Source organism: Phyllobates terribilis, unplaced genomic scaffold (assembly GCF_046119375.1).
Source record: "Phyllobates terribilis strain yellow unplaced genomic scaffold, ASM4611937v1 Scaffold_8__6_contigs__length_399053987, whole genome shotgun sequence".
Classification (NCBI taxonomy): domain Eukaryota; kingdom Metazoa; phylum Chordata; class Amphibia; order Anura; family Dendrobatidae; genus Phyllobates; species Phyllobates terribilis.
Window position 1 is genome coordinate 168,175,504 of NW_027362768.1, and position 25,898 is coordinate 168,201,401.

A 25,898-nucleotide genomic window follows, 5' to 3' on the forward strand; every position below is an offset into this window, starting at 1 on the left:
CCAGCATGGACTCAAGGGAAGTTTTCAGGCCAATCTTTGTACTTGTGGTCCGGGCTGATGTGGAGAACAAGCTCTTATGTTCTCTAGGTTGATGACTAATTGAACAGTGAGCAGTCATTGATGGTTGGTTTGACTTTCCTCTGATACAATGGAGCCATATATAATATGGATACAGATATATACTCGTACACACTGGATACAGATATATACTCATACACACTAGATACAGATATATAGTTTTGTGAAGCTCCTGGAATCCACTGTTTTATCTGTATGATGTCCACACCCCACCATTCGTAATATTGGAGTCTTATGGGGTAGAGAAGGCTCTGGACCCCTTTAGCAGTAGGACCTAGGTACCTCTGCTGCTTCTGTGCCCCTTTAGCATTTCCTGGCTGTAGGACATTTTAACCCTCAGCCGTATTATTTTTCTCAGGTTTTGTCCCATAGATAAAACATAGCAGATGCCACTACCCACCATTGTACTTCCATAAGATGTCTGGGTGCCATGGCTTTACGACTTTGGCTTGTAGTTGCGCATCTTGGTTCAGGCTGACGGTCACCGTCACTGAAACTGGAATTAGATCGGCTGAAGACAAAACACAGAAGTTATTACTTGGGACTGGTGACTACGAGTCAAGAAGTGAGGCTACATGAAGTTTGGCATCCACCAATTGGGGAACTAAGATCACACAGGTTACATTTTAGCCCTGGGGATAACCTGCAACACACATATCCAACCACTGCTTATCTCCTGTTCATGAGGCTTGGTTGGCATTAAGGGCCCTTTAAGACAGGAACACATGTTTCAGAATTTAAATAATAAAATTTTGTCTACCTGCAGTCACCACTAGAGGGAGCTCACTGCATACAACATTTCCAACTAACACGCATTCTGAGACTCCACCTAGAGGTGACTGAGGGTAGAAACCTTTTTTAGCATTGCTCTCTATGTTTATACAGGGGATTTAGATTTCTCTTTAAAAAAAAAATAGGAGTCGGATCAAATTAAAATTTTATTACGGAATTAATCCGCACAGAATCCTGGTCATAAAACAACATGATAAAAGTGGAGATTCCCTTTAAACACTTTCAATATTTTTAAAGCCAAATAATCTAAAAGCTCCAGACGTCTCATTCTCTGGGCACTTCCTTGTTTTCTCTCTTTAGTCTCAGGGTTCTTATCTCACGTTCTTTTCCTTTCCTGCTCTTTACAATTATCAGAGAATTTCTCCCGTAAAGCAAAAGTTGCTTCCTTGCAAATTAATCGCCATCAATTAAACGTTTCACTCGTTTTTTTTTCTTCCTGGGAACCCAGGAGTTTAGTTATTTACTGCATTTATCAGAGAAGCGATAAGATCACCGCTACCGTACAGAAGGAAGCAAACACAATCAGTGACAGGAGGATTTCAGCTCTGGAGGAATAGAAGAAGCATGAATACTATCACTAAAGAAGTAATTTCAAAATACAGCACGAGACACAACAAGTTTGGAAAAGTTATAAACTGCGCTGCTTCTTACTCTAGTATAAGATAAAAGAAAGTCGGTGTGCTTTAATAATTTTGGCACATTTTGATTGTCCTAGAGTCAGAAAATGAAATCTGCAACTGCCAAACTTCTACTTAATAAATTTGGCTTAAACTTGGAGACCACAACAACTGCCCAGAGGCTAGACCGACTATTTTTTCCTTTTCCAAAAAAGAGAAAAAATTGGAGCCATTTATCTAATTTCACGATTTGCAACCATTTTGTTTGTGCCGTTTTGCATCAAACACTGCTAGAAACTTCCAAATTAATGTGGTCCTTTGTGTTTCAATCCATCCCTGTTTACAAGGATTTTGCTTGCTGTTAGGGAAATCTGTTCAAAACTCATCCGGCCATAATACTTTTCACAATTTAGGGTTTCCAATCTGCACTGATACATTGTAACTAGTGATGAGCGAGCATGCTCGCTACTGCTCGGTGCTCGCATGTCACTGCTCGAGATGCTCAGCGCTCGTCAAGTATTTCCGGGGTTGCTCTGCGGGAGCTCGGGTCTCCTCACTGCATGTTTGGCTCTCTTTAGAGAGTCAATGAACATGCAGGGATTGCCTGCAACTCACTGTAATGCCGTAGCCATGTTGGTTGTGGCATTACAGTGATTGGCTGGTCGCACAGCGTCATCAGGTCTATATCAGACCTGGCGCCGCCATGCTCGTCACAGTCACTCCGGATCAGACAGTGTAGGGAGAGGTGCTGCTGAGCTAGGGAGAGATTTGCTTGTTTCTTAGTTAGTGTAGGTATACCACAATATATTATACACATATTCATCTCAACTAAAAGTCCTTCTGAGGACTAATCCATGTGCATAGATATCAGTGTTAGGCAGTGTATGTAGGCAGGCAGGCAGTGTATGTGGCAGCCTGCAGTGCATATAGCAAGAGGGTTCATTCCAGTTCTGTCTGCTGCTGCTGCTGGTGCTTTTACAGATATTTGTAGAAGTAGCCCCAGGTCTCAGGGGCCAGGAATAATTTTTTTTGGATCTTAATCCTGATTATTTGCTTTAAAAGCAATCCAGAGAACACCGTTTTTCTGCGCCATTTGCTTGTTGGCACTTCAGAATACAGCCAGATCCTTTCCATATTACAGCACTAAAAATCCAGCTATTTAAAACTGTGGTTGGTCCGTCACACGGATCACATATAAGTGTGCTCCAAATTCAGGCATTTCAGGCCACCATTTAAATTTTGTTGCAGTGTATCAGTGAAGTTATTGACACCAGGTCGTTGTGAAAAATAGTAACCTACATGCCAGCTATTTAAAACTGTGGTTTTCCATCACACGGATCACATATCACTGCGGTTCAAATCCAGCCATTTATAGTGAACGTGGAAAATATTGTCCTCCATTTAAAATGAGCAAGGGACGGGGAAGTGGACGTGATGGTGAAGATGGTGCATGCAGAGGATGAGGCCGAGGCCGTGGGCAAGCTGAAATTGTGCCACAACAAACACCCACATCTTCTTGCTCAACCTTCCTGTCCCAATTAATAGGGGACCTCAGAACTTGAACACAGAGCAGTGTGAAAAGGTTATTGGTTGGATAGCAGATAATGCTTCCAGTCACTTAGCGTCCACCACCACCACCACCCTGTCTTCCACACGGTCAAGTCTCAGTAGCCGTGAGTCTGGACCGCATATTCCTCACCCTGATCCTCCTTCCTCCCACCATGCCAAGTACCCAGAGACAACTGATCCCACACTTGGACACTCTGAAGAGCTGTTCACTTTTCCATTTATAGATTCGGGCCTCTCGCCCGGTCCACTTGAAGCGGGGCAAGAGGAGATCGCGTGTAGCGATGCCCAAATATTTGAGCAGCCACGGTCACATGAAGGCAACAGTGGGAAACTGTCACAAGAGGTGGATGATGATGAGACACAATTGCCAGAAAGTCAGGAGGAGGACCAGGGTGCAGAAGTGGAAGATGAATTGGTGGACGATGAAGTTACTGACCCAACCTGGCAAGGTGACATGCAGAGCGAGGACAGCAGCACACAGGGGGAGGGAGGCATAGCACCACAACAGGCAAGAACAAGCAGTGTGGTGGCTGCAGACAGAAGGCGGGCAACCGTTCCCTGTAACATCAACACAACGGAAGTTGCCGGTACAACTGTTAGGTCTTCCCGGGTCTGGTTGTTTTTTAAAGACTCTGCAGATAACCCCAAACAGGCCATTTGCACCATCTGCAAGGCCAGCATCAGCAGGGGTAGCAAAACTACCTGCCTGACCACCACCAGCATAATCAGGCACATTCCAGCAAAGCACCTGACTAAATGGGCCGAACCCCAGGGTCCAGCAACAGTGTCTGTGGGTGACATCACTGCTTGTTCCACTGTTGTGCGTGAATGCCAATCCCCTGTCCATGGTGCATTCCAAGATGCCTCCTGCCCTGCACCTGTCGTTGAACACTCTCAACTAGCACCATCAGCAAGAACGTCCACGTCCTTGTCCCAGCGCAGCGTTCAGTTGTCCATACCCCAGTTCTTGGAATGCAAATGCAAATACGCAGCTAACGCCCCACAGGCCACACTACTCAATTTACATATTTCGCGATTGCTTGTGCTCAAAATGTTGCCTTTTAGGCTCGTGGAGACGGAAGCTTTCCGCAACCTCATGGCGGCGACTGTCCCTCAGTACTCGTTTCCCAGCCGACACTATTTCTCCCGGTGTGCTGTCCCCACATTACACAAGCACGTGTCCCACAACATTAGCCGTGCCTTCAACAACGCAGTTACCGGGAAAGTCCACCTAAACACGTGGACAAGTGCTTGTGGGCAGGGACAGTACATCTCGCTGACGGCACACTGGGTTAACATTGTGGAAGCTGGGACCCAGTCAGACCTTGGGATGGAACACATCCTCCCGACGCCAAGGATTGCGGGCCCTGGATCAATCAGGGTTGCCCCCACATTCTACAGCTCCTGCAACTCCTCCTCCTCTTCAGCATCCATCTCCGAAATGACCACATCAATCGCAAGCTGGAAGCACTGCAGCACTGCCTCGGCGAAGCGGCAACGGGCTGTTATGAAGCTAATATGCTTATGTGACAAACCACACAATGCTGAAGAGTTGTGGACAGCTCTGAAAAAGCAGGCAGATATGTGGCTGACACGGCAGAACCTACAGCCAGGCATGGTCGCGTGTGACAATGGCCGGAACCTGGTGGCGGCTCTGAGGTGAGGCGAACTCACACACATACCATGCCTGGCACATGTGCTTAACCTCGTGGTTCAGCGGTTTCTCAAAACCCACCCGGATCTGTCAGATCTGCTTGTCAAAGTATGCTACCTGTGTGCCCATTTTAGAAAGTCAGCTGCAGCCTCCGTCGCTCTTGCCATGCTTCAGCAGCGTTTGCAGCTTCCGGCTCACCGACTGGTGTGTGATGTCCCCACGCATTGGAACTCTACATTGCAGATGTTGGGAAGGATTTATGAGCAGAAGAGGGCAGTTGTTGACTACCTGCATCAACAAGGCCGTCGGTATTCAGGTCAGACTCCTCACATAAAACCTCAGGAGTGGGCTTGGATGTCAGACATCTGTACCCTCCTCCAAAACTTTGAGGACTCAACAAAGATGGTGAGCGTCGATGATGACATAATTAGCATCACCATCCCGCTTATCTGTCTACTGAAACGCTCTCTGCTCACAATCAAAGAGGATGCATTGCAGACGGAGCACGATGAGATGGAGCAAGGAACCATACAGGGTGATTACTCACAGCCCAGCCTCATCTCATCCCAACGTGAATTGGGTGACAATGAGGAAGAGGAGGAAGAATAGGAGCTAGTTTCCTGCGCTATAGACGGTACTAACTGCACAACTGCCATACCGTCTGTTCAGCGTGGATGGCCTGAGGACAGGGAGGAGGAGAAAGAGGAGGATGAGCAGGAGAGCATGGTCAGTTGTCCTCTTGGTGAGGACACAGAAGTCTTGCCTCTTTGCAGTCTGGCACACATGGCTGAGTTTATGTTACGCTGCCTTTCCCGTGACCCTCGCGTTGTCCAAATTTTGTGTGACACTCATTACTGGTTGGTGATGCTTCTAGACCCATGCTACAGGGAGAACTTTATGTCTCTTATTCCTTTGCAGGACAGGCCTAATGAAATGGGGCAGTACGAGAAGTCCCTTGTTGCGGAATTAGTTAAAAAAAATCCAATCTGAAAACACTGGTGGCAGAGATCACAGTTCGTTGGACAACCAAGGAGTACAGGCGAGAGAGCCACAAATGCAATCCAGCAGAGGCAGGGGAACACTGTCAAAGTTCTGGGACAGTTTTCTCAGACCCTCCCATCGCACAGGCCCTGAGGACTCTCACAAGGAGTGCAAAGTTTCGGAAGATGGTGAGGGATTACCTTGCCGACCATACCAACGTCCGCCGTGATTCCTCTGTACCTTATAATTATTGGGTATCCAAGCTGGACACATGGCATGAACTCGCTCTCTATGCCTTGGAGGTCCTGGCCTGCCCTGCCACTAGCATTTTGTCAGAGCAGGTTTTTAGTGCCGCCGGTGGAATTATAACCGATAGGCACATGTGCTTGTCAACTCAAAATGCTGACAGGCTGACTCTTATAAACATGAACAAGGGCTGGATTGGGCCAGACTTCTCAACACCACTGAATGATAGCAGTGTAACATAAACTCAAACACAGTTTCTTTCACCACCATATCAACATATCTACGTCTCTTGCAAGGGGCATTGGAGTTCCTCCAAATTTTTGGCAGTCATTGCTTCACTGCATAGGCAAACACTATGGGAGACTCACTTCCTAATACTGGGAACATTGTTTTTAGGAGGCTCTCTGACGTCTACGTCTCTTGCAAGGGGCATTGGAGTTCCTCCAAATTTTTGGCAGCCATTGCTTCACTACATTGGCAATCACTTCCTAATAATGGGAACATTGTTTTTAGGAGGCTCTCTGATCTCTACGTCTATTGCACGGGACATTGGAGTGCCTCCAAATTTTTGTCAGCCCTTGCAGTCACTGCATACGCAATAACAGTATAGGAGACATGACGCGCCCCCTGGGCCAGTGTTGTTTGGGGGATACCCGGAGCCGGATCAGATGGGGGTTGTAGTCTCCGAGTGGCGGTGACCCGGTCCGTGCCCAGGGTGTCAAGCTCAGTGTGTGGCAGTCCTACAGATGTTGCTGGATGTTCTTTAGTGTCGACTACGCCACCCGTTGATTTGCGGTCAATACGGCCGCCGCTGCAGCAGGGTCCGCTGAGGCTGGTGGTGTGTGTGCAGCTTCTGGTAGTATAACCCCCAACGGGAGGGGTATAGCCTCAGGGGGTCAGTTGTAGAGGGTGGTGGTTGTGGTGGTGCAGTGAGGATGGTAATAAGACTCAGAGTCGGGCTGTGCAGTTCAGGGTTTTTACTTACTGCTGTTGTGCTGGTCACTCCGGCCTTGAGTGACCGCCCGAGCCGTGCTGCGTCCACCAGGTCCTGGACTCGGCCAACCCCCAGGTAATTCTGGAGCGTGATCCTGAGCTCCCTCTCTGACGTTCCTTTTCTCTGGCCTTCCCCACCAGGGATCCACTTATGTCCGGCTCCCTCGGGCCTCTTGTTGGTAAAACCCTTGTCTCTGGGTTCCCTGACCCTATACTTGGTGTGCCTTCGCAGTGGATTTAGTGGGGGGTCGTGGCAGATCCTGCCCACAACCTCCGGTCTCTGGCTGAGGATTAGTGCCCTCCACCAGCTTGGGATCCGGTACCCTTGTGCCAACCCTTCACCCTTCTGGTTGTATTTGGGCTCTTGGGGTTCCCTCTTCTTCCCCTCTGGGTCCTTCTCTTCTCCTCTCTCTCTTCTTTCAGGACTGCTTGACCCTCTACAAAAGACTGACTGGTAACTGTCTGCCTGTCTGACCCTGATCTAAGATGGTTCCCACCTTATATACTCCCTCTATGTGTGAGCTCAGGTGACCAGCACCCAATGAGCTCCTAGCATTACCCAGACTGCTCCCCCTATCTGCCCCTACACTACTGGGATGTTCCACCCCCCTCCCACTCCAGCCAGGGACAGACACTGTCGTACCTGCACATATACCTAGTGGGAGTACCATTGATCTGTCCCCCGGAAATAGGATGTATGTAGTGCATGCAGCCTATTGAGCTCAGTTCCACACTCCATCCTTACCCGGGAGTGGAATACCACACCTCTGGCTTGAGGTGCAATACCCCTGTAGCAGCCGAATCCTCAGGGTGCTACATTCCCCCCTGGTAAATCACAGCACGTCCTTGGGCTGTAAGAGAATAAAAACATCAAACATACAAATTTTCATAACAACAATAACATATAAAACATTATATATATATTAACACTCTTGCTCCTCCGGCCACGGTGCGACTTGTGACCGGGTAAAGTGCGACAGTCTCTTGTAGAAAAACGGTTTCCTTATAAAACCAGTAGGGGGCGCCTTAGAAAGCGCAACTATATACAGGGGGAAAGTGGCCGCTCTCAGTCCTCGGCCAGGTATAAGGAAGGAATGACCGCTCTCAGTCCTCGGTCAGTGGGATTAAGGGACACACGGGTTAACAGTTCAATTTGCTGGTCCCAACGGGGACTATATTTTAAGTTAGCAGCATGGCATATACCCTGACGGGTAACTATGTACAGTCTCTTTACCGTACTTTAACGACGGCGTCCTCCTGCTCCTTCTTTGTCTTCACACCCGTCCGGGTCCTCTTGCTCCTCCTCACACCGCAGCTCCTCCTCCGTCAGGCGATGCACATGGAGGGCGTAGGGTCCTTTGGCACACTTGTGCCGGGTGAACGTGACCTCGTCCCCTACGTACAGGTCACGACCTCTGTGTCCCTCCGGCAGATGGCTTTCTACGTCTCTGCGGATTACAAAGACGTCGCCGGGGGTATGATGGTCTCTTATGAAGCCCCACCCATGCTGCAGGTTGAATTTAATCACAGTCCCGGTGGTACGGGGACCATGAGCTGCACGGGGGTTCCTCCTGGTCCGGCTCTTCTGCCCTGCGCTCTGTTCCTGCAGCCGCTGCTCACGGATCCGCCTCTCTTTCCGCTCTTGCTCGAAGGCTGCCAACTGCTGGCGGCAGCACTCCACTCGCTCTGCTGCGGCTGCCCGCGTTTCTTGAGTGAACCCCATGAGGTCTCCTCCGGTGGGGTCCCACTCGAATTGTGCTTCTTCTAGCGGGAGCGGGGTTCTCCTGACGGGCTTCGGAGCCGGAATCAGGGGCTCGCACAGGGGCCTTGCTCTTTGGAGTTCCAGTTGGTAGTACTCCTGGGGCCATACAAAGGGCTGCCCATCCGGGCACGTGTGCTGGGCAAATAGATCTTCGCCAAGGTGCGGCACTCGAGATGTTGAGGGCGCGTTGATGGTAGCGGCGCCCGGGTTGACCAGGCCTTGCGACCAGGCTTGGGGCACCTTAAAGGTAAAGGGCACCGTAAGGACGGCGGCGCCCGGGGGTACTCGGCCCTGCGACCAGGCCGGTGGCTCCGCGGAGGTAGGGGGCGCTGTTGGAATTGCGGCGCCCGGAGGTACTAGACCTTGCGACCAGGCCGATGGTATTTCCTGCTTCGCCGCGCTCAGGGTCGAGGCGTATGACGTCACAGGGGTCGCGGCCGCGGCTTCTACTTGAGGCCTAGTCCGGCACGGTGACGATGCAGCGACGGGCACGGCAGGGGGAATTTCGGGCTCTGCGACGGGGAGCTGGGGCAGGCTCACGGTTTCTCGGCTCGGGGTAGTGACGTCCCCTTTACCTGCCTCCAGTTGTCCAGCTCCCTTCTCGGCGCCGTCTCCGGCCTTCACTCCTCCTGCACCATCCTCAGAGGCGGTCTGTCTCCTCGTCTCGGGTGGCGTGCTCCGCTGACGGGTTCCGGTCTGCTGGGCCATCTCACGGCTCCACTCCGTCAGCGTGTCTTGCTGCACCTGGGCCATCCTCCGTGCGAGGCCCTCCAGCGCGGTCTGTGCACACTCCCGGTCTCGGGGGAGCTGTGCTAGGATCTCCACTAAGCCTAGTGGGGTTGTTGCTTGCAGCAGGCTCCTGACCACTGGGTCGGTGCTGCCTGTCTCTCCCTCCATCTCCGGGTACGCTTTCTCTGGACTCCTCTCCAGACTTCTTGTCTCCGGGTGCGCTCTCTCCAGACTCCTCCAGGCTGCACCCATCTTCGCTCTCTTTGTTCCGTCTCCGCCCACACTGAGGGTGGTCCCGGGGCAACTTTGTGATTGTCAGTTCCAGGGGCAGTTCTCTCACGCTGATGGACACTTCCAGCATCACAGTCTCTGTTGGTGGGCGCGGTTTCCGCTTTTGGCGCCATTCTTCGACCTGGCCCACGATGGGAGGTGGCCTTCTGCCACCCTCTGGCACGCCCATAATGGCGTCCGCTCTTCCAAGGCGGGAAATCTTTGGAAATGGCGGGAATCGTCTCCCAGTGGCGGGAAACTCCATGGATGGCGGGAAAAAGCTGCAAATGGCGGATAACCGGCGGGAAACGACCTGTGATGGGGTCCGTTGGCGGGGACCCTCCGGAACCGGCGGGAGACTTCTTTTTGAGGTAACGGTGAACTTTTCTTCAGGCACGCAGTACCCGGTTGTTGCGGGCACGTTATCCTGCCGACTACGCCAAAGTTGACGCGCCCCCTGGGCCAGTGTTGTTTGGGGGATACCCGGAGCCGGATCAGATGGGGGTTGTAGTCTCCGAGTGGCGGTGACCCGGTCCGTGCCCAGGGTGTCAAGCTCAGTGTGTGGCAGTCCTACAGATGTTGCTGGATGTTCTTTAGTGTCGACTACGCCACCCGTTGATTTGCGGTCAATACGGCCGCCGCTGCAGCAGGGTCCGCTGAGGCTGGTGGTGTGTGTGCAGCTTCTGGTAGTATAACCCCCAACGGGAGGGGTATAGCCTCAGGGGGTCAGTTGTAGAGGGTGGTGGTTGTGGTGGTGCAGTGAGGATGGTAATAAGACTCAGAGTCGGGCTGTGCAGTTCAGGGTTTTTACTTACTGCTGTTGTGCTGGTCACTCCGGCCTTGAGTGACCGCCCGAGCCGTGCTGCGTCCACCAGGTCCTGGACTCGGCCAACCCCCAGGTAATTCTGGAGCGTGATCCTGAGCTCCCTCTCTGACGTTCCTTTTCTCTGGCCTTCCCCACCAGGGATCCACTTATGTCCGGCTCCCTCGGGCCTCTTGTTGGTAAAACCCTTGTCTCTGGGTTCCCTGACCCTATACTTGGTGTGCCTTCGCAGTGGATTTAGTGGGGGGTCGTGGCAGATCCTGCCCACAACCTCCGGTCTCTGGCTGAGGATTAGTGCCCTCCACCAGCTTGGGATCCGGTACCCTTGTGCCAACCCTTCACCCTTCTGGTTGTATTTGGGCTCTTGGGGTTCCCTCTTCTTCCCCTCTGGGTCCTTCTCTTCTCCTCTCTCTCTTCTTTCAGGACTGCTTGACCCTCTACAAAAGACTGACTGGTAACTGTCTGCCTGTCTGACCCTGATCTAAGATGGTTCCCACCTTATATACTCCCTCTATGTGTGAGCTCAGGTGACCAGCACCCAATGAGCTCCTAGCATTACCCAGACTGCTCCCCCTATCTGCCCCTACACTACTGGGATGTTCCACCCCCCTCCCACTCCAGCCAGGGACAGACACTGTCGTACCTGCACATATACCTAGTGGGAGTACCATTGATCTGTCCCCCGGAAATGGGATGTATGTAGTGCATGCAGCCTACTGAGCTCAGTTCCACACTCCATCCTTACCCGGGAGTGGAATACCACACCTCTGGCTTGAGGTGCAATACCCCTGTAGCAGCCGAATCCTCAGGGTGCTACAAGACACACTTGTTAATAATGGGAAAAACAAAGCATAGCCGGCTGATGGCTCTCTAACAATAGCGAGGGGCGACTGCTGGCCCTTTAAGAATAGCAAGGGCCACCTGATGGCCCTATAAAAATAGGTTTATGACTTTCAGAGTCCCTCCATCATAAATGAAACAGGATGTGTCTGATGATGTGTCACACACCACATGGCCAGATAAGGTTGTAAAATGTTAAAATGACATTTCCCAGTGAATGCATGTGTCTTAAAAAATAACGTAAAAAAATAAATACACAGTAGGATCTTTCTTTAGTATAAAAACCAGAGTCGCCAATGTAACCTCAATGTAATCACATTGTTCAGCTCCTGCACCTCCTCCTCCGGTTCGGCCTCCATCTCCGAAAGACCACATCTGTCACTTGCTGAAAGCACTACAGCACTGCCTTGGCCAAGTAGCAACAGGCTGTGCTGAAAATAGCATGCTAAATGCTTAGGTGACAAACCGCCCACTGCTGCAGAGCTGTAGAAAGCTGTTACACAGCAGCCTGATCTGTGGCTTCACCACTAAACATACAGCCAGGCATGGTCATGTGTGACAATGGGCGGAACCTGCTGACTGAGAAATGACAGCCGGAGTAGATACGGTTTCCCAAAAGTCAGTCCTTTCACCGAGCTAAAAAATATGGCTGTGGTGAAATACAACTCACTGACAAGCTGTGGACTGGCTCCGTACCATCCCTGGCCACATTCACTTGACCACGTGTTTGGGGGTAGGCGGTCCTTTCCAGTAAGTGCACTGGGGATGGCACGGGTAATGTTGTGGGACCCGTGCTTGTGGAAGGCGGAGACGACACCGGGACAAATAGTGGCAGCTGGGGACCATGTATGGACACCCGGCTGCCGCCACCATGAGGTTGTAAAAAGCTTTCGTCTCCACGAGCCTAAAAGGCCACATTTCAAGTGCAAAGAGCTGCCCATAAATCTGGCAGTTTACTATTGCGACCTGTGGGTGGGTGGCTGGCTGCATATTTGCGCTTGCATTCCAAGTAACAGAAAACTAAGCAGATGGTGGCCTCTATCATCATCATGGCCTCACTTCAGCCCTATGAACTCTCCTGAAGGAGAAGCCAGGGCCCGCCGGAGGAGTCTCCGGTTCTCTGGTGGGCCCGTCCAACTCTGCCGAGAAGCAGACCTGGCTAATAAAAGTGTGTGGGAAGGTTCCCGGACACTCTATGACTGCATTTTGAATGTGGACTGGCTCCGTACCATCCCTGGCCACATTCACTTGACCACGTGTTTGTGGTTAGGCGGTACTTCTTAGTAAGTGCGCTGGGGAGGGCACGGGTAATGTTATGGGATCCGTGCTTGTGGAAGGAGGAGACGACACCGGGAGAAATAGTGGCGGCTGGGGACCGAGTATGGACACGCGGCCGCCACCATGAGGTTGTGGACAGCTTCTGCCTCCACGAGCCTAAAAGGCCACATTTCAAGTGCAAGCAGCTGTCAAAAATTTGGCAGTATAGTATTGCAGCCTGTGGGTGGGTGGGTGGCTGGCTGCATACTTGCTCTTGCATTCCAAGGAATGGGGTAGGGACAACTGAACGCTGCACTGGGACAAGGACGTGGACGGTGATTGTTGCAAGTCTGCAATGACAGGTGCATGGCGGGAGGCATCTTCGCATGCGCCATGGATCACTTCTGATGAGCACACTTTTAGGCAGTGACCTGGGAGTCAGAGATGCTTCCAGAGGTCTTCCCCATGCTGTTCCCATGTCTTTTCAGCACTGTATGCATGTGTCTGATGATGTGTCACACGCCACATGGCCAGATAAAAGTTGTAAAATGTTAAAATGAAATTTCCTGGTGAATGCATTTGTCTTGGTTGAAAGCAATGCAAAAGTAAAAAAACGCATCAAAAACGCTACGTGTGAACATAGCCCAAGGTGTGGAGAAGCATTTTTGGTTTTGGTTATTTATTTTGCCTTATATACAAGTCATTAACCTGGAAAAAAATGTTCCTTAACATATTTCCCAGGACAATCCATTTTGGATTTGTCTTGTGTGTTTTATTTTGAGTCCGTAAAAGTGATGTAATACTCTGACAACGTTTTTGACAGCAGTGACCTGGGAGTCAGAAATGCTTCCAGGGGTCTTCCCCATGCTGTTCCCATGTCATTTGAGCACTGTTCCCATTGATTTGTTGATTTGGGCAATTTTTAGGCCCTCTGCAGACCGCCGGGGGGGGATGCCGGAAAAATGCTCGAGTAGCGACTACCGAGCATCAAGCACCCGAGCATTTAAGTGTTTGCCCTTCACTAATTGTAACAATGGGCAGGACAGGAGAGAGATTTGTGCTGCTGATCACATAGTATAGAGGAGATACAATTGCAATAAATTCTCTGCTGTGAGAAGTATTCGTTCAGGACTAGTGTTGAGCATTCCGATACTGTAATATCGGGTATCGGCCGATATTCGCGGTATCGGAATTCCGATACTTAATTCCGATACTTTTACAATATCGGATACCGGAATCGGAAGTTCCCATAATGCCTGCGCTCTGTAGTGTCTGTGAAGGATGACAAGTTGGATGGCAGCGCGATCCAGCCTGTCATCAGAATGCCATCCCAGCGGGGGAGAATTCTCCTGATTGTTTAAAAGCCGGCGGGCGGTATAAAGCCGCCGGCTTTTAAACAATCACACAGCCCCATACTGCTTCCCCGCAGCCTCCCACCCCGATCCTCCGCTCCCCTCGCCACCTCCCATCCCGATCGTAAGTTAGGACCGGGCGGGGAGCGCAGCTCCAAGGAGCGGGGAGTGAAGGACCCGGGCGGGGAAGCCGGCAGTGAAAAGACTTCACCGCCGGCTTTCCCGTTCTGTGCTTTCCCGCCGGTTATTTCAAATGAACAGCTGAGGTATCAGGTGATGCCGATCAGCTGTTCATTTGAAGTCGCCGCGGTGCCCTCAGAGGGTTCATGTGAGTTCATGCTTGACTGCATGAACTCACATGAACTTTCCCACGGCCGCACAGGTCAGCCTCACCTCCCAGACCCGTCATGATTAGTGTGTGTGCGGGGTGTGTGCGCGATGTTTGTGCGGGTGTGCGCGGTGTCTGTGCGATGTGTGCGGGGTGTCTGTGCGATGTGTGCGGGTGTGTGCGTGCAGGCAGACATAGGCCGATGTGACACTACTACTCCCATCGGCCTATGTCTGTCCCCCGTCCACTCCTGCCAGCAGGATCAGCTCAATGGGAGCAGTAGTTCCCATCAGACTGATCCTGCTATTTAAATTGCCCTACTGTGTCCCCAATAAATGTTAAATACACGTCATTGGTGGCCAGTGGTTACCTAAAAGAAATTAGTTCATACATTACCTGTCCCCGCCGATCGCCACCTAAAATAAAGTAAAAAATAAAAAACTACACCTATACTCACCAAGACACCTAATTCCCCGAAGCCATCGATCTCCTGTAATAAAATATAAAATAATAAACCACAACCTTATCCTTACCCCTCCGTAGTAGTCCACGAGTGTCCCACGAAGATCTCCAGTTCAGAGCAGCCACATAGAATGTGACCGCTCTGAACCGCTGCCGCCGCTAGAATGACAGCATAAGCGGGTTCACCGGAGTTCAGGCAGCGCTGCTCCGGTTAGCTGCTTTACGGCCCTGCTGTATAGTGAGAAATTCCCACGGTACAGCAGTGCCGTAAAGGAGGTCTCCGGAGCTGCGCTGACTGAATGCACTCCGGTGACCTCAGTCAGTGGCTCCCGCTGCCGGGAGCGGACGTGTTCCCGGCAGCGTGAGCTTACAGCAGCCATGCACAGCTGTCACCATCTCCAGATGTGACAGCTGTGCATGGGAGATCAGCGCAGGAACGTGGACAGGTAACTATTATTTTTAGTAAACTAAGAATTAAATAAAATTGTGTGTTTTATTTCAAATAAATTATTTTTTTCTGGGTGTAGTGTGTGTTTTTTCTTTTTAACACTTTGTAGGTTAGTAATGGGGGTGTCTTATAGACGCCCATCATTACTAACCTGGGCTTCATGGCAGCTGGCGCTGACATGAACCCCACCACTATTACCCCCTGCCACCGCACCAGGGCAGCGTGGAAGAGCGAGGCTAAGTGCCAGAGTTGGCGCATCCTATGGATGCGCCATTTCTGGGGCGGCTGACGACTGGTGTTTCTAGCCTGGGAGGGGGCCAATATTCATGGCACCCTTCCTGGGCTATTAATATCAGCCCCCAGCTGTCTGCCTAGCCTTTGCTAGCTATTAAAATAGGGGGGACCCCACGTCATTTTTTTTGGGGGGGTCCCCCATTTTAATAGCTAGTAAAGGCTAGGTATTCAGCTGGGGGCTGATATTAGTAGCCTGGGAAGCTCCGTGGGTTTTACCCCCTTCCCAGGCTTCAAACATCTGCCCCAGCCGTCTGCTTAACCTCCGCTAGAGACTAAAATTATGGGGGATCCCACGCCATTTTTTTTTTAAATAAATCCATTATTTTAACACTAAATGACATTTGAGGAGTTAATAAAGATGCAGTCCCTAAATTATTATTTATTTTTTAATTAATTTTTCCCAAAACTTTTGACGTGGGCTTCGCCATATTTTTGTATGCCAGCCAGGTACAGCATCCAGCTTCTATGAACGCGCCATTTTCCGGGGCGGCTGCGGACTGCAATTTTCAGCGGGGGGCAGAAAGCTTGGGCCTCCCTGCGCTGTAGATTCCATCCCCCAGCTGCCTAGTTGTACCTGGCTGGACACAAAAATAGGGAGAAGCTCCACGTTTTTTTTTTTTTAATTATTTCATGAAATTCATGGAATAATTAAGAAAAAAAGGGCTTCCCTATATTGTTGTGTCCAACCAGGTATAAATAGGCAGCTGGTGGTTGGGGGCAGCCCGTTCCTGCCTGCTGTACCTGGCTGGACCCAAATATAGTGCAAAGCCCCACGTCAATTTTTTTTAAATTATTTCAGGAAATTCATGAAATAATTAAAAAAAAATTATGTGGGGCTTCGCCCTATATTTGTGTCCAGTCAGGTACAGCAGGCAGGAACGGGCTGCCCCCAACCACCAGCTGCCTATTTGTACCTAGCCGGACACAACAATATAGGGAAGCCCTTTTTTTCTTAATTATTCCATGAATTTCATGAAATAATTAAAAAAAAAAAATACGTGGGGCTTCGCCCTATTTTTGTGTCCAGCCGGGTACAACAAGGCAGCTGGGGGCTGGAATCCGCAGCGCAGGGAGGCCCAAGCTTTCCGGGCCCCACCCGCTGCAAATTGCAGTCCGCAGCCGCCCCGGAAAATGGCGCGTTCATAGAAGCGCCATCTTCTGGCGCTGTACCCAACTCATCCAGGGCCCTGGTGCGGTGGCTCACTGGGTAATAAAGGGGTTAAGGCCAGCTTGGCATTATCAGCTGGCCCTAAGCCCGAAATTCATGGGGTCACGCCAATATTAGACATGACCACCATGAATTTCTAGTAAAGTATTTAAAAAAAACACAAACACCCAGAAAAAAGTCCTTTAATTGAAATAAAGACACAATTCTTTATTGTTCTAAATTAAACCATACTTACAGTCACGCCCATTCCAGCTGAAGCCAACGATCTCCTGCAATAAAAGTAAAATAATAAAGCAACCTCATCCTTACCTTTCCATGGTTCCCAGGACAGCTTCAGCTCTGCTACATCGAGATGACAGGCTGGACCGCAGCAGAACGCTGCCATCCAGCCTGTCATCCCGCAGACACTGAGAAGCGCAGGCATGCTTGCGCTCCTCAGTGTCTCGCTGTGACGGCATCCAGATGAGCGGAGGTCATGTCCAATGAACTCAGCTCACCTCATGCACGTCACTGACAGCGTGGGAAAATTCTCCTGCACTCAGCGCTTCAGCGTGAGAATTTTCCCACGCTGTCAGTGACGTGCATGAGGTGCGCCGAGTTCATTGGACATGACCTCACCTCATGCACGTCACTGACAGCGTGGGAAAATTCTCACGCTGAAGCGCTGAGTGCAGGAGAATTCTCCCACGCTGTCAGTGACGTACATGAGGTGAGCCGAGTTCATTGTCGGCTCATCTGGATGCCGTCACAGCCAGACGCTGAGGAGTGGAAGTATGCCTGCGCTTCTCAGTGTCTGCGGGATGACAGGCTGGATGGCAGCGTTCTGCTGCGGTCCAGCCTGTCATCTCGATGTAGCAGAGCTGGAGCCGTCGTGGGAGCCATGGAAAGGTAAGGATGAGGTTGGTTTATTATTTTTCTTTTATTGCAGGAGATCGTTGGCTTCAGCTGGAATGGGCGTGATGGTAAGTATGGTTTAATTTAGAACAATAAAGAATTGTGTGTTTATTTCAATTAAAGGACTTTTTTCTGGGTGTTTGTGTTTTTTTTAAATACTTTACTAGAAATTCATGGTGGTCATGTCTAATATTGGCGTGACCCCATGAATTTCGGGCTTAGGGCCAGCTGATAATGCCAAGCTGGCCTTAACCCCTTTATTACCCAGTGAGCCACCGCACCAGGGCCCTGGATGAGTTGGGTACAGCGCCAGAAGATGGCGCTTCTATGAACGCGCCATTTTCCGGGGCGGCTGCGGACTGCAATTTGCAGCGGGTGGGGCCCAGAAAGCTTGGGCCTCCCTGCGCTGCAGATTCCAGCCCCCAGCTGCCTAGTTGTACCTGGCTGGACACAAAAATAGGGCGAAGCTCCACGTTTTTTTTTTTAAATTCATGAAATTCATGGAATAATTAAGAAAAAAAGGGCTTCCCTATATTGTTGTGTCCGGCTAGGTACAAATAGGCTGCTGGTGGTTGGGGGCAGCCCGTTCCTGCCTGCTGTACCTGACTGGACACAAATATAGGGCGAAGCCCCACATCAATTTTTTTTAATTATTTCATGAATTTCCTGAAATGATTTAAAAAAAATTGACGTGGGGCTTCGCACTATATTTGTGTCCAGCCAGGTACAGCAGGCAGGAACGGGCTGCCCCCAACCACCAGCTGCCTATTTGTACCTGGTTGGACACAACAATATAGGGAAGCCCTTTTTTTCTTAATTATTTCATGAATTTCATGAAATAATTAAAAAAAAAAATACTTGAAGCTTCTCCCTATTTTTGTGTCCAGCCAGGTACAACTAGGCAGCTGGGGGATGGAATCTGCAGCGCAGGGAGGCCCAAGCTTTCTGCCCCCCCCCCGCTGAAAATTGCAGTCCGCAGCCACCCCGGAAAATGGCGCGTTCATAGAAGCTGGATGCTGTACCTGGCTGGCATACAAAAATATGGCGAAGCCCACGTCAAAAGTTTTGGGAAAAATTAATTAAAAAATAAATAATAATTTAGGGACTGCATCTTTATTAACTCCTCAAATGTCATTTAGTGTTAAAATAAAGGATTTATTTTAAAAAAAATTGACGTGGGGCTTCGCCCTATATTTGTGTCCAGCCAGGTACAGCAGGCAGGAACAGGCTGCCCCCAACCACCAGCTGCCTATTTGTACCTGGCCGGACACAACAATATAGGGAAGCCCTTTTTTAAAAAAAATTATTTCATGAAATAATTAAAAAAAAATTGACGTGGGGCTTCGCACTATATTTGTGTCCAGCCAGGTACAGCAGGCAGGAATGGGCTGCCCCCAACCACCAGCTGCCTATTTGTACCTGGTTGGACACAACAATATAGGGAAGCCCTTTTTTTCTTAATTATTCCATGAATTTCATGAAATAATTTAAAAAAAAAATGCGTGGGGCTTCGCCCTATTTTTGTGCCCAGCCAGATACAACTAGGCAGCTGGGGGCTGGAATCCGCAGCGCAGGGAGACCCAAGCTTTCTGGGCCACCCCCGCTGCAAATTACAGTCCGCAGCCGCCCCAGAAAATGGCGCGTTCATAGAAGCGCCATCTTCTGGCGCTGTACCCAACTCATCCAGGGCCCTGGTGCGGTGGCTCACTGGGTAATAAAGGGGTTAAGGCCAGCTTGGCATTATCAGCTGGCCCTAAGCCCGAAATTCATGGGGTCACGCCAATATTAGACATGACCACCATGAATTTCTAGTAAAGTATTTAAAAAAACACAACACCCAGAAAAAAGTCCTTTAATTGAAATAAAGACACAATTCTTTATTGTTCTAAATTAAACCATACTTACCATCACGCCCATTCCAGCTGAAGCCAACGATCTCCTGCAATAAAAGTAAAATAATAAAGCAACCTCATCCTTACCTTTCCATGGCTCCCACGACAGCTTCAGCTCTGCTACATTGAGATGACAGGCTGGACCGCAGCAGAACGCTGCCATCCATCCTGTCATCCCGCAGACACTGAGAAGCGCAGGCATACTTCCACTCCTCAGTGTCTGGCTGTGACGGCATCCAGATGAGCCGAGGTCATGTCCAATGAACTCAGCTCACCTCATGTACGTCACTGACAGCGTGGGAAAATTCTCCTGCACTCAGCACTTCAGCATGAGAATTTTCCCACGCTGTCAGTGACGTGCATGAGGTGAGCTGAGTTCATTGGACATGAACTCGTCTCATCTTTATGCCGTCACAGCCAGACACTGCAGAGCGCAAGCATGCCTGCGCTTCTCAGTGTCTGCGGGATGACAGGCTGGATGGCAGCGTTCTGCTGCGGTCCAGCCTGTCATCTCGATGTAGCAGAGCTGAAGCTGTCGTGGGAACCATGGAAAGGTAAGGATGAGGTTGCTTTATTATTTTACTTTTATTGCAGGAGATCGTTGGCTTCAGCTGGAATGGGCGTGATGGTAAGTATGGTTTAATTTAGAACAATAAAGGATTGTGTCTTTATTTCAATTAAAGGACTTTATTCTGGGTGTTGTGTTTTCTTTTAACTTTGACTATGGGGTTAGTAATGGGGGTGTCTTATAGACGCCTCTCCATTAGTAACCTGGGCTTGATGTCAGCTGGCATTATAAGCTGACATCAACCCCAGCCCTATTACCCCCTGCCACCGCACCAGGGCAGCGTGGAAGAGCGAGGCTAAGTGCCAGAATTGGCGCATCCTATGGATGCGCCATTTCTGGGGCGGCTGACGGCTGGTGTTTCTAGCCTGGGAGGGGGCCAATATTCATGGCACCCTTCCTGGGCTATTAATATCAGCCCCCAGCTGTCTGCCTAGCCTGTGCTAGCTATTAAATTAGGGGGGACCCCACGTTATTTTTTTTGGGGGGTTCCCCCATTTTAATAGCTAGTAAAGGCTAGGTATTCAGCTGGGGGCTGATATTAGTAGCCTGGGAAGCTCCGTGGGTATTACCCCCTTCCCAGGCTTCAAACATTTGCCCCAGCTGTCTGCTTAACCTCCGCTAGAGCCTAAAATTAAGGGGAACCCCACGCCAATTTTTTTTTAAATAAATCCTTTATTTTAACACTAAATGACAAGTACAGTAATCAACACTATCACTGTACTTCATATATATGTGACTGACATGTTTCTATCTATCTAATCTATGTGTGATTCTCTATTCTTTCTATTCTAAATTGTCGGGTACAGATGCTGAATTGCCGGCCGGCTTTCTTAAAGAGACGGTGCATGAAAACACTATTATTTTTTTAAATAAATCCTTTACACTAAATGACAAGTACAGTAAGCAACACTGTCACTGTACTTCTTATATATGTGGCTGACATGTTTCTATCTATCTAATCTATGTGTGAAGCTCTATTCTGTCTGTTATAAATTGTCGGGTACCGCTGCTGAATTGCCGGCCGGCTTTTTTAAAGAGACGGTGCACGAAAACACTAATATTTTTTTTAATAAATCCTTTACACTAAATGACAAGTACAGTAAGCAGCACTGTCACTGTACTTCATATATATGTGACTGACATGTTTCTATCTATCTAATCTATGTGTGATGCTCTATTCTTTCTGTTGTAAATTGTCGGGTACCGGTGTATGCCGCTGATGAATTGCCGGCTTTTCATGTCATTCTACATTATTCTTAGTTGTTTTACTTCATGTAGAATTAACCTACAAGGAAAGAAAGGGTTTATTTTCATTCCGATATTTGTGTCCCATTGACTTGCATTGGTTTCCGGTATCGGAATCGGCGATATCCGATACTTTTTGGGTATCGGCCCGATCCAATCCGATACGATATTTCCTGATATCGGAAGGTATCGCTCAACACTATTCAGGACAAGTTTTCAACTACTGGGCATAAAGCAAGAGTGCTCTCATTCCCTGACAACAAGCAGAGATTTTATAAATGGAGAGGACTTGAGACACAAAGTTGCAAACTTTTTCTGTATATAATAAAAGCCATAGAAAGTTGAGGAGTTTTGCAGATGCTTTCATTTCCTTCTGTCTTACTGTTTAGTGTCAGATTGAGTCTCTTTCATATTCACATCCAGAGCTGCCATCATAATTCTGCCCTTGGAAGTGGACGGTAGTTTCCGACCCCACTGTCAGGTACGAGTGTTAGATGCGAAGCTGCCATCTTATATCCTACTATGCATTTGCAGGAGAAAACATCATATAACATGAAAATTGTACAGAATAAGTCTAGTGGAGCACTTCAACCCTAATCACCCTAGGGGGATTTCAGAGTTTCTGAAGCTGCAATTCGAGACCCAATTTATGGACAAGCCATGTATTTGAATGCACCGATGGTGGTTGTCAATGCCCTTCCCCCACTCATGCTCATTAATCAGCAGGGGGCGCCAATGAACACAAGCACTTTGCTCCTATAATTAAGAGATCATGAAATCTGTGCTCAGGAATGATGGGAGTGATAGCCCACATAAATAAAATGATTATGAATATGTACAGACAAGATATTTGACATGTATCCAAGAAATGTTTCCGGCACCATTCCCACCATTTCATCACTTATGACTGGAGATGCCCTTTAATTGCTTTCTTCGCCGTTCTTGCACTTACCGTATGGACTGTTATACGGGTACAGTATTTTGGTCTGCTCAGACGGCCCCCGAGCAGTACAGTAGAAGACGCCCACTAGAGCATTCCTGGAGAATCCGCTGGCGTGCAGCTCCTTGTCCAGCGATTTAATCTTGAATGGTTCCCCAGGAGGGATGAGCACAATCTTGTTATCTCGTTCAATGCGCAGATCTGAGCTCTTCATATCCCGCTCCCCGGTGACACATGATAACGAGAAATCCCCTTTTCGAAGCTCAGAGGTAAATGAGGTAAATGACACCAGTGTGACGTCTAATATAGCTCCTGCAATGTCCAAGACACAAAGTCACACAAAGTCGATGTCAGCTCTGAATCCAAATATAAAAAGCTCTAATTACATTACTGATCCTGTACTGATCCTGAGTTACATCCTGTATTATACTCCAGAGCTGCACTCACTATTCTGCTGGTGCAGTCACTGTGTACATACATTACATTACTTATCCTGTACTGATCCTGAGTTACATTCTGTATTATACTCCAGAGCTGCACTCACTATTCTGCTGGTGCAGTCACTGTGTACATACATTACATTACTGATCCTGTACTGATCCTGAGTTACATCCTGTATTATACTCCAGAGCTGCACTCACTATTCTGCTGGTGCAGTCACTGTGTACATACATTACATTACTTATCCTGTACTGATCCTGAGTTACATCCTGTATTATACTCCAGAGCTGCACTCACTATTCTGCTGGTGCAGTCACTGTGTACATACATTACATTACTGATCCTGAGTTACATCCTGTATTATACTCCAGAACTGCACTCCCTATTCTGCTGGTGTAATCAGTGTACATACATTACATTACTTATCCTGTACTGATCCTGAGTTACATTCTGTATTATACTCCAGAGCTGCACTCACTATTCTGCTGGGGCAGTCACTGTGTACATACATTACATTACTGATCCTGTACTGGTCCTGAGTTACATCCTGTATTATACTCCAGAGCTGCACTCACTATTCTGCTGGTGCAGTCACTGTGTACATACATTACATTACTTATCCTGAGTTACATCCTGTATTATACTCCAGAGCTGCATTCACTATTCTGCTGGTGTAATCAGTGTACATACATTACATTACTTATCCTGTACTGATCCTGAGTTACATTCTGTATTATACTCCAGAGCTGCACTCACTATTCTGCTGGTGCAGTCACTGTGTACATACATTACATTACTGATCCCGAGTTACATCCTGTATTATACTCCAGAGCTGCACTCACTATTCTGCTGGTGCAGTCACTGTGTACATACATTACATTACTTATCCTGTACTGATCCTGAGTTACATCCTGTATTATACTCCAGAGCTGCACTCCCTATTCTGCTGGGGCAGTCACTGTGTACATAGATTACATTACTGATCCTGTACTGATCCTGAGTTACATTCTGTATTATACTCCAGAGCTGCACTCCCTATTCTGCTGGTGCAGTCACTGTGTACATACATTACATTACTTATCCTGAGTTACATCCTGTATTATACTCCAGAGCTGCACTCACTATTCTGCTGGTGTAATCAGTGTACATACATTACATTACTTATCCTGTACTGATCCTGAGTTACATTCTGTATTATACTCCAGAGCTGCACTCACTATTCTGCTGGTGCAGTCACTGTGTACATACATTACATTACTGATCCCGAGTTACATCCTGTATTATACTCCAGAGCTGCACTCACTATTCTGCTGGTGCAGTCACTGTGTACATACATTACATTACTTATCCTGTACTGATCCTGAGTTACATCCTGTATTATACTCCAGAGCTGCACTCACTATTCTGCTGGTGCAGTCACTGTGTACATACATTACTGATCCTGTACTGATCCTGAGTTACATCCTGTATTATACTCCAGAGCTGCACTCACTATTCTGCTGGTGCAGTCACTGTGTACATACATTACATTACTGATCCCGAGTTACATCCTGTATTATACTCCAGAGCTGCACTCACTATTCTGCTGGTGCAGTCACTGTGTACATACATTACATTACTTATCCTGTACTGATCCTGAGTTACATCCTGTATTATACTCCAGAGCTGCACTCACTATTCTGCTGGTGCAGTCACTGTGTACATACATTACATTACTGATCCTGAGTTACATCCTGTATTATACTCCAGAGCTGCACTCACTATTCTGCTGGTGGATATATACAGGGTAAGTAATGTAATGTGTCTTCACAATGATGTAACTTTTATGTAGAATATTTATGTATATGAATAATATATAATTGTGCAGGATCTACCGTGAGCCTCTATTATTTTGTAATCAGATGATCTGTATATTTTTACACTGGAGACGCAGCTTGAAGTCCAGCTATGATGTGCTGTGTACAGTTATTTTTAAGGTCTTCCCTTTGGCCTTAGGTCCAGATATGACTGACACAACTCCTCCTCCTTTAGAGACCCCACTATTTGACATACAGTACTGGTAAATTCCCAGAGATACAGGAGACCCCATGTCTATTCACTGCCACTGGCAGCTAATTTACATCTTCAGATCAGAATTGCCTTACAAGAACTCCCAACATTGGCTTATAATGTCACTTATTATTGCTGATAACAGGGAACAATAAATTAATCTGTTTTGCAGCAGCGGGGAATTTCTCCTATCAACCTGAAATAGCTGTGTATGTATGTGCCAATCTCTGCATGGCCTTATACATGAAAAGGAGCATCAGCATCATCTGATCTGGTAATCTGATAATTCAGAACATCTATTAATATGACACCTGCCTGTTTACAATAATGAAAAAATAATGGTGTTGTGCAAGGTTAGGAAAATGTGGCTATCTTCTTCCAAAAACAGCACCACCCTTGTATACAGGCTATGCGTGGTATTGCAGCTCTGTGTAATTCACTTTAATGCAGCTGAGCTGGAACAGCACACACAACCTGTAAACAAGGGTTTTGGAAGAAGGTAGCCATGCTTTTCCTAATCCTGAAAAAAAAAAAGAAATGTAAAATATACAGAAATGTATTCTTAGACTCCATTAGGTATCTGTTTAAATAAAGACCAATCAATATATTGTAAAATGTTCTACCACCTTATGATCTTTCTATTTCCAATCCCCCATATTTTCAATAACTCTGCTTGCAATCAGTGCTGGAAACAGTCCAAATACCATCTAGAAGATTGGATGAAATTGGATAAAACCTCCCATCCTGTTTGGTAGTAACAATGTATCGGAATAGACTGGAATTCAAGGTAGGAGATAGATTTATGCTCCTCTTTTGCTCACTGAGGATTTCCGACATTGATACACTGTAACAAGTCCTCAGCTGTGTGAGCAGACTAGGAAAGGTCATGATGACAGGTTTTAAGCCTCACTTATTCTATTCACTCATATCAAGCAGATTACTTGTTGAGGATTTTAAAGTATGTTAGAAAGTTGTTACACTTTTTAAGTCTCTGCTTGTTGTCAGTGAGTGGAAACATGTTATTTTAGATCACATAACGATACAGACACAAAACCTCCTGCTTATACAGCTGGAAGTTGTTACAGTGTGTCAGCAGAAATGGAGGAACTTGTATCAGCATGGGCAATCCTCTGTGAGCTAAAGACGAGCATAAATCTATCTCTGCGGCCATGTTCACACAGTTCAGTGTTTGGTCAGTATTTTATT

The 25,898-nt window shown here is 48.2% G+C and overlaps 1 protein-coding gene across 1 annotated transcript in view; it reads right to left on the reverse strand.

Moving 5' to 3' along the window:
• Nucleotides 1-25,898, reverse strand: part of TIE1 (tyrosine kinase with immunoglobulin like and EGF like domains 1) — a 46,834-nt gene that overhangs the window by 18,814 nt on the left and 2,122 nt on the right. Inside the window, exons 2-3 of the mRNA XM_073643683.1 lie at nucleotides 22,215-22,514; nucleotides 479-589 (exon numbers count right to left, since the gene is read on the reverse strand). Of these exons, the coding sequence (XP_073499784.1) occupies nucleotides 479-589; nucleotides 22,215-22,514 (411 nt within the window). The remainder of the gene's footprint in view (nucleotides 1-478; nucleotides 590-22,214; nucleotides 22,515-25,898) is intronic.